Source organism: Tribolium madens, unplaced genomic scaffold (genome assembly GCF_015345945.1).
Source record: "Tribolium madens isolate multiple individuals breed KSU strain unplaced genomic scaffold, Tmad_KSU_1.1 Scaffold_3;HRSCAF=73;Tcas5.2_LG2, whole genome shotgun sequence".
Classification (NCBI taxonomy): Eukaryota; Metazoa; Arthropoda; class Insecta; order Coleoptera; family Tenebrionidae; genus Tribolium; species Tribolium madens.
In genome coordinates, this window is record NW_025401006.1 from 322,902 (window position 1) to 342,692 (window position 19,791).

The 19,791-nt window shown below is 34.0% G+C and overlaps 1 protein-coding gene across 1 annotated transcript in view; it reads right to left on the reverse strand.

Moving 5' to 3' along the window:
* LOC123008312 (headcase protein) overlaps positions 1 to 19,791 on the reverse strand; it is a 68,394-nt gene that overhangs the window by 45,422 nt on the left and 3,181 nt on the right. The window contains exon 2 of the mRNA XM_044404108.1: positions 2,727 to 2,823. Within this exon, the coding sequence (XP_044260043.1) occupies positions 2,727 to 2,823 (97 nt within the window). The remainder of the gene's footprint in view (positions 1 to 2,726; positions 2,824 to 19,791) is intronic.

The window sequence follows — 19,791 nt, forward strand, 5'->3', positions numbered from 1 at the left end:
AATCACATTTTGAAACACTATTTTTGCCAAGAAAATTTTAAATAAAACTTTATGAATAGCTTTGAATTCATACCTTAATTTTCTATTTTAATGAAGATGAATAAAAAACAGAGTAATTCATCTAAGCATGAAAGCTCATTGACTTTGTAATATGTAACCTCTTCAGTCGATAGCAACGAAAACTGATGCTCAAACTCTTATCAGAATTGATTTTCTCAACTTGAAAATACTTGGTTTAACATTTTTTTAGTTGCAGCTGTACGATTCCTGCTATCGTCAAACCCTCCATTCTCCATTGTCCCTTTTTAAAATTCCGTTATCATAATTCACATTGCGCCGTTGGCATGGGCAGGGCTGCGCGAAATCCATATCCTACCTCATCCTCCAATGCATTGAGCATTCCCCTTTTTACGCACGCATTACGCGTGCCATTCCCCACCGTTTCCGTTCCTGCCGTACACAAGCAGCGCTACGATGCGATGGGCGAACACTTTCCGAGGGATTGATCGAAACGGTAAAAACAGCAACTTGTAAATATTTGTAACGTTTTTCTGAAACTCGATTTGCAATGTGTTCGAACCTAAGGCAGAACTGGATGACGACCCACAGGTCTTTCACACCAACACCTCCCATTTATGATTACATATAATTTCCACTATTACGCCATACACTATATGAATTATTTCATTAGTTGCCGTCTGCTGGCAATTAGGTCCGTCCTCGTTGCAACTGTTCAGAAAGAAGTATGTAACTGTTTTTCGCGATTGCGTAAGCGTATAGCTTGGCGGATAATTACTACAAAACACACGTTTTAATACTGTAATCTTCTTCAGAGATAATGTTTTTTTCTTTTAATTGAAATATAAACTGATTCAAAGGATTGCTACCTTTTAAACAGAAAAGCGGTCATGGAGGGTTAAAGTAGACATACACTTTAGGCTATTACAAGCAGGAATTAAACGCTCTGCTAGTGACAGGTTTTAATTATTATCGATCTGTAGGAACTCGTTTGATTTTATTCGAAATTATGGCGTTCGCTACGCTTGTCAACAGCAGGAAGTCGTTGGCGACTATTTTTCTCTTTACAACAAACGATTTATTTCAATTTGCTAAGCATAGTTAGCCATGAAAGAACTAAATCGGATTGTGGGTATCTTGCAAATTAAATTCAGTGCTTTGACTGTGTTTCTATTTTTCTAAGGATTCCAACGTTGAAATCGACTTGTAGCTAGAACTTGCAAGGCTTACCCAAAGTCCCAAAGGATTAATGCAACTTAAAAATTCCTTTAATTTAATTATTCAAAGAATACTCGTAAATTACATTTTAACCCAAAAAATATGTAAAAATAATTAACCATTAGAAAAATTTCTTTCTTCTGAAGTCAGCAGAACAATATGGAATTGAGAGAAAAATTGCTGTGGAGGAGGATAACAAATTTAATTCTCCACTATAGTGCGAAAAAATCGTTGCATTCGTACCCCAGTGACCCTAGCCTTGCCCTAACCGCTTTCAATAATTGTAGAAACAATTACGAGAGTTGTGCTGATGCAATTAAAACAGACATTTTCACCAATTACTTAGTACGAATGTAACGATTAAATTATTATTCTATGCACGTTCTAGACTCGATTGTCGTATATCTGTTGTCGAGAGAGCTTTTTATTCTTTTCATCAGATCAGTTTTTCTCTGTTTTCTTCCAGAGTACAGAAAGTCGACAGCCATTTATTGAAACTTTTGATTGATTTTGTCGCAAATTCAGGATTACATTGAAACTGTTATGAGCAAAATTTAACAGTATATGGCGCCGACAATTACGTCGCCCAAGACAAGTGGTTCGTTTGTTAAGTTTCTCTGAATATGTAGTTCTGTCTCGTAATTGTGACTAATGGTGGTTTTAATATCCTCGCAGTCTGATTGCTTTATTGTTCTTGTATTGCCTCGTCTACATTATTCATTAATATTTTTATTAGTGGATTATTCTATGCAAAATACAGACGCTGCTCGTGCTGCCTGCTAATACGTTCATGAAGCTGAAGGTTTAAAAATGCAGTGCTTGACCGCGATCCACAATACAATTTTTTTCCAATGTACACCATTAAAGTCTTTTGCACGATTAGTCGTGATTATAGCGACCTGAACAAGAGAAAAAATGCTATAAACTAGTTCTGGTCAATTACATTCACTGCTGATAATTCTAAATGAATGTGTTGCGATATTGGAAAATCGTTTTAAATACTGCTTTAGCAAGCTGCATTCGTTTATAAACGAGATCAATAAAATGCATTTGTATGTTAATTGATTCATATGTCGTGTACGCCTGCTGAATACTAAACGCAAGCATGCAGAGATCGCTTATTAAAAATAACGCCAAAAGAGATTTCCCGATTTGAAATTCCGCAGCAGGATTTACTACAAATTGCTAGACCAAAAATGTAATCGCAAATCGTGTTCTTTTTTGTTTTCAAAGTCTTTAACTTGGTACAATGTCACTACCAGTTACGATTTTAATTTAAGTAGATTATAGAAATAATACGATGAGAACGTTAGTGGATTCAGAAAGAACAAATTAAGTATGCTCGGTATGGTTGGACAAGCAAAATGAAAACACTGCTACAGTAATATGGAGAATCCAATCGAGCGAATGATTGATCTAAATGGAAAAACGTTTAGTCCCTTGTTGCGTTCAATTCGGATAATCACGACAGACTCTAATAAAACTCTTACCTTAATTTGATAAGAATTGAGTTTGTTCTTCGGCAGGGCGTTGAAGGAGCTGAAATCAAGGCGACGGGTGAAAATCCCATTGGCGCCGCCTCCGACTCTGCAATTAACATTAAGCTCAATTAACTAATTGATTATCTATTCACAATTTCAATACCATTTTAACTCTAGTTGTTACATTTCATTTTTCTTTTGACATAAACAAACGCATTCGAAAGCACTAAGAATTACTAAAAGTATTTCGTCTCTTCTGAAGATTTCTACGAAGCAAAACATAATAAATATTTGAAAGCAAAAAGCACATCAAAATATTTCTTAAGAGCGCATCTTAGCGCATTGATTCTTCATCCCACATTCCAATCGGCTTGATGCGAACAAACAAGACTCGAAAACGCCATCGTCTACGGAAAAAGGAAACGTCAGCAAGTCGAGAGGATATTGCAAGGGTAATAGCATCCCTCATTTTCTAGTTACAAAAGTAACATTTTGGTAATGTTTCACTGTGGAAACATCTCTACGCCAAACTCTGAACAGATTGAATTTCCATTGATCGTCGTCAAACGGCAAAATATAATCTGTATTTCACATTCCGTCATAAATTGAATACGAAATTGCGTATACATGAAAGACGCGAGAATTTTCTATCACGGCTTAGACGAACTGTTGATAATAGAAGTTTCAGGATTGCTATTAAAAGGTTTTTACTGTCGTATGGTCAGAGTGCTGGTGTGCAGCTGAGAGCTCACATAATTCCGGAATAGCTCAGAAGCTCCGGATGCCTCACCGTATTCGGTTGGATTCATTCCCAAGTCGGTTGCAGCAAGAGTAATTTGCGACATCGACAAAGCTCGTAAATCAAACACAGAATGTAAAAGTGACGGCTGCCAATGAATAGTGTTGAGAAAAATCAGGCCATTATTTTAATCATTTTATAAAGGTGCCTAAAAATTTTTCAAAATTTTGTAAACGACAAACCCTTTGCAAGCAAGATAAATTGATAAAACCGAATTTTCAAATATTTATCTTGTGAAGTGCGATTTTTTTGTTGTTTTAGAAGCAACTAGTTTTCTTTTTGGCTTGTTTGCTATATTTTGAAAAAAGTCACAAACTCGCCGACTGGTGCATTTAGCTCATGTATAAAAAATGGTAAAACGGCGTTCTGTAATCCTCCAAATAAAGTAAAAACTTCAGAATGCTGTCTCGTCTTCTCAAGCCCGCCAACAGGTTATTTAACAGCCACATACTTATCGAATTAACTCCAAACATAAATTAAAGACATAAAACCGAAGGTTCCCTTTGTATGTACACCACATGTGATCACATATTTATTTGTAGATTCCACAAAATCCGTGTAAGCAAAGACTTTATATCCTTGTAGAGAGGAATATGCGTGAAAAAGGTGAATGGATGCGTGTGCCATGAAGTTCACAGACGGTGGAATTAAAATAAGCTTTTCTCCCCACGTTCTTCGTCTTTACCACGATATATTTGACCTTCACATTGTGATGTATTTAAAATGGAGGCAGTGGAGCATTCGAGCAAGACTCGGCGGCCTTGGGTGCACTTTAACATCCTCGCCGTCGCGAAGAAATAAGAAATCTCCTCTGTCAATGGTGCATGAAAGCTCGCCCATTCAGAAGCAATCAAAACCCGCGTCATATCAAAAAAGGGAAAATTGCCATTATGTAAACTAATTAAGTATGAAAACTTGATTGGTAATTATTACCAGTTGAAATCGGGCAGATTTTTAAGCTTTTGAGTGTCGATAGCAGGAAATGCAAAAGGTTTAATTGGCGCCTATTTGCAAGCAATAAATGGCGTTTAAATAAGTGTTGTTATTTACGTTAATTAGTCTATTTTTAGCTCGTAAAAACAACAACCACGTCAACAGTATGGTGTTCCGCCTTGCATTACAACGTAAAACCTTGATCATGACCGCTGTTCGATTGTTTTCTAATAATGTCGCAAATTTCCCGTTCTATGTTTTTATTGTCAATGTCAAGGCCGCTAAATTTGAGCGTTAAAAGCTCCCAGCTATCTCGAACTAAAAATAGCCGGTTCCTGTTTACAACAAGTTCAGGGGTGGCCTGAGCCCTTGATTAATCAGATCAGGGACGTCCGTTAGTAAATTTATAATGACATTGGGTGACCTTGAACGAAAGGGTCGCTCCGGACCCAATATCGACTGCATTGCGTACGCTGCCCAGCCATTGATTTTCACATTTAGATGCAGTTCAAACGGTAGATTTTCAACTGAAATTAGTCGCTTTTACCCTCCATTGTTCTTTGATAGCACCGTCTGGACGGGTCTTTTTCACCCTTAAATCTGTATTGTTATCTAAGTCAATCACCCTGGCTGGGTCGACTTAGTTTGGTCATTATTCACTTGTTATTATTGTTCAATTGTAACAATCAGATGCGCCTGCGATGTTGGATAAAAATTACATAGAGACAATGAAATGAATAATGGAACAATATACGAGACTCTGTGATTAGATGAATCCTGGACTAAAATTGTTGTACTTGCATCGTGTAATTAGGTCGCCTGGGTCATTATTTTCGTCATAACAGTGCATAATATTATTATGTACTTGCAACAAATTAAATAAAATTCCATTAGAGACACATTATGAGTAATTATCCCCCAGTGACACAATGCATCAATCAACGTCCTAAGATATAAGTTTATAATTATCCCGACAAAGACGCCTTTAACACCCGCCACGAAAATACGTGTCTTGTTTACAAACCCAAAACTCGGTCTTGGTATTTTTAGAAAATTAAACTTGTGCCCAACGGAAATAAACACGAACCGATGCAGCATTTCGAGTGTATAAACGACTTGAAATATTTTGTTTATGTTTTTAACGAGCGCACCAGGCTCACGATAGGGTTGCCAACAATTTGGTGAAGTAATTATGTAACTATTTGATTTGACAAAAATAATTCGTTCACATACACAAAAGATAACGAAGGTGGAAAAACAAGTCATTCCGGTCAAACCATCAAAATTTAAATTATGTTTTCAATATGAACTCAATGCAAGTCAGGTGGAGATAATACAGAGATTAGGTGTGTATTTTTAAGAGGCCCAAAAATTATCTTTGCTTATCTTTAACCCCTGGCTTATTTGACACTCTACATTCCTTGCATAGTGATTGTTGACATTCCCAAAATATTCATTAATATAAAAAGTTAACCGCCAGAAACATCTACATGCATGAATTCATGAATTGTTTTCGTAAAAAAACATCCTATATACAAAGAGTCCAAAAAGCCAGACAAGCGACATGAGAGATCTATGATTATACACAGATAGCTCTTAAAATAAGGTCAACATAGATAGAGGGTGTTAAGTACAAATTTAGGAATGTCCAATTACTAAAAATTAGGTTATTTTATTTCTCTTTGATGATGTAATTAACTCCACAAGTGTGACGTAGAACAGTGTGGTAGGTTCAGGTTTGCGTTCCAAACAAAGCGTATTTCCTTGGATTTTATTTCACTGCTAGTTTTTCGTGTTAAAATTCATACGTTTACGTATTTACATCGGTATGTATTAGTGATTGCAACATAACCTGTTTACATATTATCGCATTTTTGTGATAAAAGTCAAAGTGAGGTTAGGCTTCGGTAAGGTTAAAAATGTATGTGTTTTTAGATTTTCGAAGTAATAATGGCCTAAAGCAAAATATGTCTTCAACTTTTAGAATTGCAATATCTCAGGAATGGTGCTTCTTAGAAAAAAAGTATCAGGACCATTTTTGTAGACAATTTTAAGATCTATAATTTTTGTCAGGGCTACTTTTTTGATAAAACTTACCGCTTTCAAAAAAAATGAAAAAACCTCAAATTTTGACCTGTGATCCCGAATAACTTTTTTAGCACACATAGGATCGATGGGGATTTTTGACACTTTATTTCTAATGGTGTACCCAAGGTTTCCACCAAAATTTAGCTCTGTCGGAATTTTCTTTATTTCACCACTATTTTTATGACTAATTTGACTAAATAGACCAACAAAATTTTATCTTTGGTATAATAGTATCAAATGAGAACATGCTGGAAAAAATATTTAAAAAATTCTTTGTTTAAACGTTCTCCAAATAAAATTTATTAAAGTTATTTTCGAGGTAAAGCGTACGTTCGTAAGTAGTATTAGCACAAGTAGTGGAAACTATGGTAGTAATTCGATGCAAATGTACTTGATCATTGCAACAATTCATAAACGCCGTAAGTGGCACGGATCAAGGGGGTTTTGCCCCTAAAAAGTATAAACGTAAAAAGGGTACAGTTTGTCTCCATTTATCCTTGGAAAGCTGTGATAAAATTTTGTCGGTTTATTTAAGAATCACCCTGTATACAATGGCAAAAATTATTAAAATAAATAAAAATAAAAATGTAAAATCTTATCGTACAACCATTAAAAAAATTCTACTCGATTACTCAAAACATTAAAATTCAAAGAATGAAGTAAGTTGGATAGAAATTAAGTTATATATAGTTGATGACCTTCCTATTCATTGATTTATAGGTTTCGATTTGTGAAAAATAATGCAAATGCTGTCGTATAATATGTTTACTTCACTTTTGACGTTAATAATAGTTCTGCATTCTTTTATTATTATCAAATGTCAATTGTTGCAAAAACAAATAGCTATAAGACGCCAAATGAAGAATAATTTAGAGCCACAATATTAATTAATTGTAATAAACAAGGAGTTAAAACTCTCATAAAAAAATTGTAATTATTGTATATCTGTAATAGTTTGGAAAACAAAACAAACTTATTTATTACTTGCACATTATAAATATTCATAGAAGCATTAAATTACCATTGATTAGTTGTTCAAGGTACTGCAACGCAGATGTATTTATAAATAATGATTATAGGTCGTTGTTATTACTAAAATTACAAATAACGGTCTACAACAATGCTAGTACATGAATGGTAGTAGCATTCTTACCTACTAGGTAAGTACAGTGTGTTTTTTTTATTTAGTCTGAATCACTGTTATGGTATTAATAATAACAATTAACTGTAGTAAGACTTTCTATAACAGAACCAAACTCGCAGATGGGATTTAACTTTTCTAAAACACATTTAAAATAACAAAATTGCTTCGCAGTCGGTTTCATTAACGCGTCAAGCCATGCGTAAAAAACGTTATTAACGAAAACGCAAATCTACCCCTTTTAAAGGGTTAAAAATTTCAGGATTTAAACGGAGCAACCCTTTAATACGCTAACCGCCAAACAGTCGGGTCTCCGTGAAATTACAGGTAATTTTCGTGAAATGCATGTGCGGAAATGGTAAATTACGGTTTACGGGCGCGTGCTTGAACTGGTATTAAAAATCTAAAAGCTCGCTATTTGTGTTAACATAAACATGAAGAGTTTAGTGTGTTGCTGACCCGTTTTAACAACTGGGTTCATTTTCTAAATTTATTATTAAACTCGAAACTTCGTTAGCCGTTTAATTGGAACGTAATTTTGTTAATATTAATATGATGGTCCATTAAATCCCTGAAAATCATTAATTACCAACTGTTTGAACAGTGAGCCGTGAGAAGCTCTGTGATGAAGCAGTGTAATTACCAATCATGACCAATACAATCTTTAAAAAAATATTTGGTGAGAACTAACAGTGCTTGGGTTATTGGTCTTGGCTTCAGGGGAAAACAAATAAGTTATAATTGATGGTAATTACAACTGAAATGCTGCATCTTTTAGGTAAATAAAGGTACAGTGATGAGTAAACATTGGATTAAGCAAGACATGCAGGTGTGTGGAAGACCTCATTATAACGGATGCCAACTTCTCGTAACGATCAGAATTCATTTTAATTAGAACAAGTTAGTAGACAGTATTGTATATTTATCATTGTTAAGGTGTTTTAAAAATAATCCTGCCCAGTATTTCTCGATGATTTTTTTAAACAAACTACTCCATAAATCTTTCTAGCTTGTCTTCGTAGGAAGCAACCTTATAAACGCCTCCGAACACTTAATAACAGTCATGTAACAAACAAATCATTTCCTACTAGTCATGAATGTCATCGCTTATCAAAAGGTTTAAGAAAAATTCTTCACTTCAGAACCCCATTTATGATTCAAAAACACACACTGTTTGTTGGCATTAACACATTAGCGCTCCGTGTACTGTGTGTTAAGTAAATTTATGCTTGCTTCGTGAGTGAACGTCCTTGCATGAACAGTGGTCTTGAATTTTTTTCGAAAAAAATTCTTCAATTACCAATATTGAAACAACATATTATCGCTAGAGAGAAGAAAGAGTAATGTTGCTCTGCATATTGATATGTTGCACAAGTTTACCAAACCTTGAACGATTCAATGAAGTTTATTAACCACTTGACATGTGAACATCCTTCAATGTTTAAAAAGTTTATTATCACGCTCAACCGGCTACGCGTTGAGGTAGGTCTAACCGCAGATATCACGCATAGACAACGAGGAAATAGACTTGTTGCTAGGCACTGTCGAGGCTGTACCAAGGATTTCCAAGCCTTGGCCGAGTAACAGATTTTAATGGTATTTTCGTTTGGAACGCAGTCAATAAATAGCAAGCAAGCTCATCAAAGTTCAAACTCTGCCGCCAAAGAACAAGTTTCGTTGGAAAAAAAACGCGATTAAATTACCCGGTGTAAACTGTAATCGCAAGGGAGGTTTTAAAGTGGATAGTTAGACTAATTGGCTCTTGAATCCGTATAAATATAAAAGTTGGTGAAAGTTTTGATGAATGAGGTAAGGTCTCAAAGAACTCAGAGGAAAAATTCAGTTTGTGAAAGTTTACGGTAGCGGCGTTAAGTCGTAATGTAATGTACTGGCGTTTATCCCGGGTGGATAAATAAACTGCTTCAACAATCACACCAAGATCAGTATTAATAATGATGAATCGAATAATACCAAGTATTTGAAAACTTTGCAAACATCATTATCACGAATAGCAGACGATTTCCAATACTGATAAAGTTATGTGACATGAAAGGTAGAAAGAAAGAGCGCGACTAAATTAAATTCTCACCTTTCAAGGTTTTTTATTAGCTCGATGAAACCAACTAATAATATAATCTGCTAATATAAAGCTTCCTACGCCCTTTATGTTTTCACAACATATTGGGGATCATCATTATTAAATTATTACGTGCAGAGGAAAGGTGAATCACCTCCTGATATTCATATTGACATTTCTCCACCACCAAAAAGACTTCTTTCCGGGTAAATTTCTTGTAGCTATTTTTTGACAAAGCGTTGTTTGGCTATTCGATCTCCATCGAAAGCAAATAATCCAGTGCTTTACCATAATACAGCGACGTCAACGAGAGCTATCAGGCTCGAACACTCCAGACTCCCGGAGGTGGCGTAAAAAACAAACAGGGTTCCCACCTGGGATAGTATTAAATGAAGTTCGGGACGCATTACCATCATTGTTGGTGTATTGTCGTAAGTTTAAGCGGGTAGTTACCCCCGACTAATAATTTCTTGATAACACATCGCTTACAAGAGCAAACGTTTCGATCAGGTAATCTCGTTGTATTGACATGTGATACAAGGAACGTGCTCTCAACTTGATTCCTTGGATTTCAATGAAGTGAGCGATCGCCTAATTTTATCAACTTTCGAGACAAGAAACACTCCATCCAGATGGAGCAAAAATTCGACTAAAACCATTTATGTAATTTTGAAAATATTGTTTCACCATCGATGGATTGAGTGATTGTGAAAAATAAGATTTTTTTCGGTGATTTAAATAGGTCGGGCAACTAATTACAATTTATTTCAATGTCGTAAGACTATTATTTGCATTTGATACGCACACACATGAGACGTCAAAGTAGGTCATGTTAGTTTTACAAATGAATTGAGTTATTTTAGAGCGTGTCCGTGCATAATAATAAAAGCGTTATTGTCCTTAAAATAAAATATAATCCCTTGCATTTGTGTAATACAAGAAAAGCAATAATTTTTAAGGAAATAAATATAAAAAGTAACGTTTACACGAAAAACAATGAAACTATAAAATTTGTGATAAAAAATGATTTAATAAATGTAGATAAAATAGGAATGTCAGGTTTGAATGGAATAAAATGGTACATAACACAATACAAATGCAGCTTGTCGAACAATGCTTTCTCTTGAAAAACTACATTCCAAGACCGACAAAATCAAAAATAACTTGTAAATAAAATCCGAATGTTTTCGTAGACAAAGCAAATAAAATTTCTGTAGACATTGAAAATGTGCCAAAATTTCCGATATTGGCAAACAATGTTTGTGTAAATAATATGTGTTAGAAATCTCTCATGTAAGTGAAAGAAAAATATTAAAAAAAACTTGCTAGGTCAAAAAAATTTATATAAAAAATTAAAATAATTAAAACATTACTCGTCTGGCACGCTATTTCACACCCAATTCTTTGTAGCTTCCACTTAATCAAAAAAAAAAGAAAAGAAAACAGTGAAATTAGAAACAAATTCTTATGATGCATTGTTTGTTTTTGTCTATCTCTGAAAATGTTTGCACAAACTGATCTCCAATTATTTTTGACCACTTTTTAAAATTAATCTATTAAAGATTTTTGAAGCACAGCTTTATCAACTGTATTTTAAAAAAGGCAATAGTTTTTCAAGCGTCTACACATCAAAGAATATTATTACATAGCTTTTCTTTTGAAAATAAATAAATTTTCGTAGCTGGTTTATGTCTTCGTATATCTAATTTCTTTTTACTATTATTTAAAAAATTACAGTATTACAAAATTACAATAATTATTGCTTTATTTAGCTGAAAATAAAGAGATAACACAAAAGCTTAGAAAAAGCTGTTTGTTGATGATCATTATTTTGTAAATATTATCCAATTACTTTTTCATTTTATAATTTTCGCATTTATTACAGTTCGACAAAGCCGTTTTCAAATAAACATTTTGAAAATTTGCGGTTTATCTCCCCGGTCTCAAAATCCCTGGAGTAGTGAGTTCGGTTGCGTTCTATTAAAAACCGATTTGTAACACGTTCGCACCCGATTCTAATTCCGGAAAACAATTGTCCCGTTTATTTTTCCCAGAGGAGTCGACAAGATCACGTGGTATTTACCACCCTCGACGTGCTAAATTTCTAGCCATACTGATTAACCCCATGCCTTTTCCAAACACGTTTATAACACGAATTGCAAGTCCTTGTACAAAGAAAACACGATCAAATCTGTCATGAAATCGGTAATGGAAGCTTAGAGAATCAAGTCCCTCGCCGAAGGCCGATACCCAATTAAATCTAATCGAGTCGAACAAATCGAAGTTTTTCTCGCTTCGAAGGGCCAACCGTCTTGATGAAAGAGTAACAGGTGAAGCAAATAGAGTTACGTTGCTTTTCTAGCAGACTAGCAGTACGTTGCACTTTGACTTTATTAATATGTGATAGTATTGCTTGCACCACGCCTTGCTAATGAGAGTCGACCAGACGTTTTATGACTTTGGACCCTATTTAGGCCAACATTTCGATACCTTTGGACTGCAGCAGCCACCGCTCCTCGACCTGCATGTGCCCACTTTACTCACACGTAATAACACTCTGATGAATCGTAAATCACAACTACGCATTAACAAAATTAATTTTATTCAGACTGCAACCATAAACGAGAATAATACTTGTGGTCGCAAGTTTGCTTTTCCAACTTTTAGACAATAATAAATGCAATCTATTTACTCAAGTCTTATCTAAAGACAGCTGTATAATCTATACGCTGCAACGACTATCTTCCCTACGGTTGAAATTGAAAATTAGTGATTGTATTTCCATTACGGTGCGCAAAGGTCGCTGAACAACTTAACAACGAAACTTTGCTGCGTGATGTCGTAACTTCATAAATTACCGTGTGGTGTGCTAAGAAGTTGCACGTTAGTGTGGTTGTTACGGAAGTTCTGCACTGTAAAGATATTGCTTCGGCACTTACCACCAAGTGATTATTGTTATTTCGAAGAGTCATGGAACACTGACGTTAACAACACTCTCGGTACAATTATGCATTACGCTCCAATAAAAAGTTTCCTATAGCATCATAAAAATGAACAACAATAGCCCATTTGAAGAAAATTTTTCCTGGAACAAGTTTTAAAACGGCTATCCCAATTCGAGTTTCTACTAATCAAGGTTTAAAATAAAGATACACAAAAATGTAGCATGCGGGTGTATAATCAAGAACAAATTAAATCAGATAAAGAATCGAAAAAAGATGAACGAAATCAAACGAGCTTTTTTAAGTTTGTTTGTGATGTAAACGTACTGTAACTAGACAAGTTTTGAATAATTAATTCAGAAACAAGTTGTTTATTATTTTTTTGGTCTTTAGTATTTAATTGGATGTTGTTTACATAAAAGAGAGTTTTTATCAAAGAAAGCAAGTCAGGTAACTTCGCAGTGGCACCATCCATCTTCAACACGCTTTTCCTGCTGTAATACAAGACGAATTCCCCGCAAAGAAAATAGAATAAAAATATATAAAAAATGCCTGTAATTTACAATCGTCAGAATTTTTTTCCTCACTAAAGTCCAGTAATAGATTCTTTCGTATCTAATTGACTTCAAAATTCAGTTGCCTTTTTGTTTGAAACGAGATTTAACACTGTTTAACGATTAGACTGATTCGAGTAAACAATATTTTCACACAGTGACTGTAGATATTTCTATACATATGTTATTATGCATACATAGATAAAAAAAAAGTGACATTAACACAGTATTTTTGCCATTACTAAAAATAATAATGTTAAAACTGTTAAGTAATACTTGAGCTTATTACCGAAAAACAAGTACCCAAAAAAGAATAAAAGGAATAAAACCTTGATAGCACACAATTTAATTTATAAATACAAACAGTCGGTTTGTTTACATAAACAATTCCATATCTCGTAACTCTATAAATAGCATACGTGATAACACTCGAGTTCTGTTTGCTTCTTATTACAATGAGGCTTTTTATTTTAGTGCATGCACAATAAAGTTTACGTGCATTCAATACTAGTAAATTCTTGAGCTTTGTTCAAAGTTTTGGCAAGTTAATCGAGACCATTAACGAAACTAATGACTGAAACTTTGGATCATCTGTAGTTTGTTATGCGAGTTTGAAAACCATTAGTGGACTTTAAAATTACGATCAAGAATTTGATCTTTTTACACCTGGTAGTAAACATGAATACATTTTGAGGTTTCATTTTGCTAGATGAAAGTAGGTAAATGATGTGAATATGAGCCATCAAATCGCACAGGATTCTAATTCAATTAGAAACATGGTTTAGGATTAGGTTGTTCTCCAGACATACGAAATTTACATTATGGAGATTGCACCTAATTAGAACTGAGACAACTCTCTAACCCTGAGATCAAAACTTAGCTTGTGCTTATCGTTACAAATCTCCACTAAATAGGAGAGTTTTGTTCTTTGAGGAATTTTACCACATTTGGTCATAATTTATAATTGACAGTATTAAGCAATAAGTTTGACGTATTTACAAAGCCATTACGAAGATAAAGCCGACAACAAATTTACAGTGCATTGACACCAAGAGATAAAAGGTATTATTGTTTGCATATACAATGCATGACACACTCTTCACATTTCGCTTAGCTTATTGATATACAGAAAACTCGTTAAAAATATTGTGCTGTGCTCCACAACTCTGTGCCCAACTCACAACTTCCAAGAATAATTACAATGATTACAAGCTCCATATCTGGCATTGCTTTAAATAGAGTTTTAATGCTAATCAGAAACTGGGCGCTCCTTTTCATTAATATTAAGAGATGCAATTAAGAACTCGTTCCGGCTTTGCATGAACGGGTTTTTGAAGCTTCAGGACCAACAACTGCATATGCAAACATTTTGAAAACGATTTAATATTATTTATTTCAATAAACATGGCGACTATCAGGTCAATGATTTGAACTTTCTTAATCAACTAGTACAATGGTAAAAATATAGTAACGATGAAAAAAATTATCGTATCATTTGCTGAACAAATTAATTGAGTATTGACCTACTCGTTGAAACTTTCTACAAATTGTAGCTGTGCATAGACAGAAAAATAAATGTCTAATTGTGTCATTCAATTACGCTGTTTTTTTTTCATCAACTATTCAGGAATTTCTAAGACAAAAGCACTTTCAAAAGCAACATTTTTTTGATTTGAAGGTTACGCTGGAGACATTTCCTGTCATGTTTTTAAAACACCTGCTTATCCATTACTGCAGCAGCCATCATCATACCCCAAAATGCAGGTATTGCATAAGTTTGTAGTACTAACTAGCTATAGTAAACACTGCGCAATGCTTGAATCGTTCCGATGATTTCGACATAATTTAACAAGAAAATTGTGTTAATTATGGTTATTTTTTTGTTGTTGCTTGATTAGTGCTCATTCATAAATGTTTACAACTTGTCGAGTTGTTGACCTTATTTCATAAGAAGGGAGTTGGCATTTATTTTATGTAGTTGATGCACGAACCAACCAAAAATAAAGTAATTTGGCGCCGGAGGCGCCGTTCAAAACACCTGACAAAGTGCCAATTAATTCCTAGTATCAAAGCCAAAAGTGTATCAAAATGTAAGATAAGATGTTCACCAAATATAAGTCGTTTTATCAAATTATTCAAACTCCTCCTCGCCGGTTCCTCAAGCAGCACACAAACATGAGGCTCCAGTAAGGTACTGCAAATTTTTTCGCAACCAGGACGATCCGAGCAAAGAAAATGAAAAATATGTTCTAAAAATAAACTGCGTCGTTGAGAGTCTATCAGCACATAAATAATTACGTAATCCTTTAAAAAAAGTTGCAGAAGCACATTAACTCATCCCAAGTCCCCTCTACCGAAATCATATTAACACCTTAAAAGCACTAATTGTGCACTATTTAAAGTTCGGTGGGGCTGGAGATATAGCAATGACACTGTGATAAATTTTGGCATTAGCCGCTAAACTGCAAATTATTTATTTATTTGTTTTTCGACCTTGAACGGTTTTTACATAATCTATTTGTGTTAGGATGTAATAACGATTTTGGAACGAAAAACATGAAATTCCGACGATCGTAAATCGTGATTTTGCGTGTTTTTCTCTAAGATGTGATGTTAATTGAAGGACCGATCTGTTTGGAGCGGAATTCATATTTTTAGAAGTTATGAGACATCTGCAACAATATTGGCGGAAGAACGGGCGATAAAAGCGAGTTATCAAAGCCTGACCACTCCAACGCACGTAATATTGGCATAAAACTAGCTAAAACCGTCCAACCTCGTTCCTTGTTCGTTCGGCGACGTGGAGGACCGACGTCGAGTGCACCAGACCGTGGTAATGTAGTATTGTTCTGTTTTACAACCTTCCACTAAGAATAGTACATAATACTCTTTTGTTCCACACATTAAATTCTAATAATATTGTTCAGATACATAATACTATAACCACCACTAAAAATAAACAGATAACTCCAGTCTCCACCCCTCGGAGTCGGAGATAGCAAGACGAAAATAAGATGAAATATTGCGCTGCAGTGAAGTTACTGTCGTTCGCCAAAAGAACCGAAGAAGCGCCGCGACAATTCTTTTTTCTCTTCAACGATGTGCCAAACAACGAAAAAAGTAATGGATGGCAACAGGCCAAAAAGCGGCGGTGGTACCAAAAAATATGCAACATCTCAATTCAGGTAGTAGATCTGGAGCAATTTTTCTTGGCAACTTATTCGTTCCATCATCGATAAATATGAATAAATTTTGTTGAACACTGCTACTTGTATGTTTTTTTTTTATTTACAAATGAAACGTGAGATGCTGAAAAAACAATGATGAATATGAGGAGTGTGGGAAGACTCCGTCGAGTTTTATTAAATAACAGCTCGTATGTCGGACACTTTATCATTGCTTCTAAGAAAACGAAGAAGTGAAATCGTTGCACATACGTTATTGCAAGATACAAACAACTCACTGGAAACAGTAAATACAGAAATTTTACTACTGCAATCTAATAGCAAATAAGATTTAGTTAGATTCTTGTATTTTGTATTTGGCTAATATTTTTTAAATAGAATTATTGCAATGTAAATATGTAAATCAAACGGGTGACCAGTAAATAAGCAATCAGTCTCTTGAAACATATACAGGCTGTTCCGTCTAAACCCCACTTTAGAAGTTTTGGTACTTGGAATAATCGTATTTATTTGAAAATTGGTATATAGCCATAAACCATTAAGTCCTCCTAAATGAAAATATTTTCAAGATGGCGGCACTTCCGCTTATACCGGAAATCGGTCTCAACTTTCTTATTTTAAATCGAAAGGTATATTTTTACTGCGTTTTTGGATTAATCGAGTTATTTTAAGGGAGTTTTCATCAGCTTTCCCTATACCTAAATTTAGCCGTTTTTGAAATATTTAGTTTTTCAAAAATTTTTGGATCTGCACCTTCCACTTAAAAAATCGGTAACTCTGCCATTTTTTAACATTTTAAATTCGTTTTTTTTTGGCGTTTGAAAGAGAAAGCTTAGATTCTTTTTCTGGTGTTTTCAAATTTTGAAAAAAAAACATTTCGGAGGACTTAATGCATTATGGCTATGTACCAATTTTCAAACAAATATGATTATTCGAACTCCCAATACTTTTAATGTGGGGTTTAGACGGAACACCCTGTATAAACTGTGAATGTCAATCGAGACTAGTAACATTTACGTACGAGTATTTATTCATATTATTAATTAGAGTCTATATTACATAAAAATTTAATAAACAAATGTTATCTGTTAGTAGATAGTTGAAATACTTCATTTCACTTTTAGCTATTCATTTATAAACTACATATAAAATTTAATAAAAATAAAAAACATGAAATAACAAGTCATAAATTTAATTGATGAGTCAGAAAGCTTTAGAAGATAGATTCTCAATGCGTCATGAAATTATAAATATGTACATATTTTTTCTCAATTTTATTGAATATTGGTCAATATTTAATTATTTAGTCACAATAAAAAACTTTTGAACACTTTGTGTTCCAGATACTGTGCTGTGTTATCAAAAAAGACAAAACACTGTCTAATTATTTTTTTTGTTTAAGTATCAATATTATCATACACTAATCAAATAATTACTGAAATAATATACAGAGTGAACTATTAAAACAGTGCCAGAGTAGGTGTCAAGAACTGCGTTGTTTATGCATTTTTCACGAGATTTGAGAGAAATGGATCAACATTTTCCCTTTATCTTTTAGGTTTTTAATTGTCTTTTCATTTTGTGTATTAATTTGTTGCCAAGGACAATGATTAGTAAATAGAAGTTACAGCTTACGGCGTTTGTTAAGAAAAGAAAACTACGACCATTTCCACCTTTGTTCCAATGTTTGCATTTTTTTCTTCATGAATGTGCACTCAGGACAAGAAATAAAACTTTCTTCCTGTTTCACATACTATAATTTTTTCTAAGACTAAAAAACACTTCTAACAAAGAAGTTTTTAATAATAACAATAGTTACTGAAGGAAAAATGGACTCCCATGGAAGGACAAATTGACACCCCTTGGGAATAAATTGCTATTTCAAATTTTGTAGAAAACATTTGAAAATCCAAGTTTTTCCGAATAAAAATGAAAAACGTGCATATTTTTGTTATTATCATAATCTACTACAAAAATAATATTGATCACGTTTTTAAAAGGTCACGTCAAATGATAATATCACAATCATGAAGAATAAGATAACGTAACAATTACTTAATAGGAGGTATAATCATAATAATATAAAATTAAATTCGTAACAAGGCAAGTTATTCTAATGTAGGAAAATAGTAGGATGCTCGTACTCGTATTATTATGTTCCAAAAATACCGTTGTTGAAATGCGTCGTATTTCAGTTGTTTGTAAACAATATCTCGTTATTACCGTATACCGCGAATAAAAATAGTATTTTCAACGTTGATGCAATATCGACAAGCATGAAATTATTGTGACGTCGTCATTAAAATGGCACAAAATGGAGTGTAAGTTTTATCGCTTTGTGATATACATATTATGAAATTTGCAACTTCAAGTTCCATTATTAATATCTGCATGCACACGGGTCAATAAAACAGGGACGTGACCGGCGACCCGAAAACTCCCCGCATCAAATACTGCAGCAACAACAACAGCAGCAGGAGGAACAGAAGCAAGTGTGGAGGACTGCAGGAGCCAATTCGTAACAATCGTGGCGACTTCCACGGTGCAGTGTATCCAAGGTGGTTTATTGCATTAGAGAAGCTAACAGAGTAATTAGTAATTAGTCCCTTGGTTGTTTCTCAACGGCTCCATTTGTTAACGACGTCGAGTTGTTAGCGATACGTTATAGTGTCGTTAGAGAGCACCGGATTTACGGGCCTAATCAGCGGATTCGGTTACTGGCTTGTTAGCAAATTGCTGATAGGATTTACCGTCTGTAATTACTCCACCAAAAGGTCAACAAAGAAATTACTATTATGGCTGTGGGTGCCCGAGGGCCACTCGTATGTTATCAATTATTCGATGAGTTGAATCGCAAAATCCAACGATGGTTCTTGTTTAACATTCGATTTGAGTCCTGTCGGGTTATTCGATGACGCAAATGTCGTTATAACCGAGATACTGACAGATGCACGCAACAATTATGTTGTCTATTGAGACACATTCGACGAGTATCACGATCCAAAACTGGCCTCACACCAATACTCGTAATAATAGTTAAGAATTTTCAAAAATATTTACGTATTCAAATATCAAATATTTGTGATGAATATATCTTATTTTATCTTGAGTCAATATTATTCACGTCATAAAAAATATTAACTAAAATGGTGAAAAAGTGCAAGCTGTACTATCTTTATAAAATGATCACGTTACAATGTGTACAAAGTATGTACGAATATTTTATTTCTACTATTAATTAATAGTATAAAATAACATCAAAAGGAAAAAGAAAATGTATATTTTATGCATATCTTTATTAAGTTTTTTATGTATTAAAAAAAGTTATTTAGAATTATTTGTGATTTGTGATTTT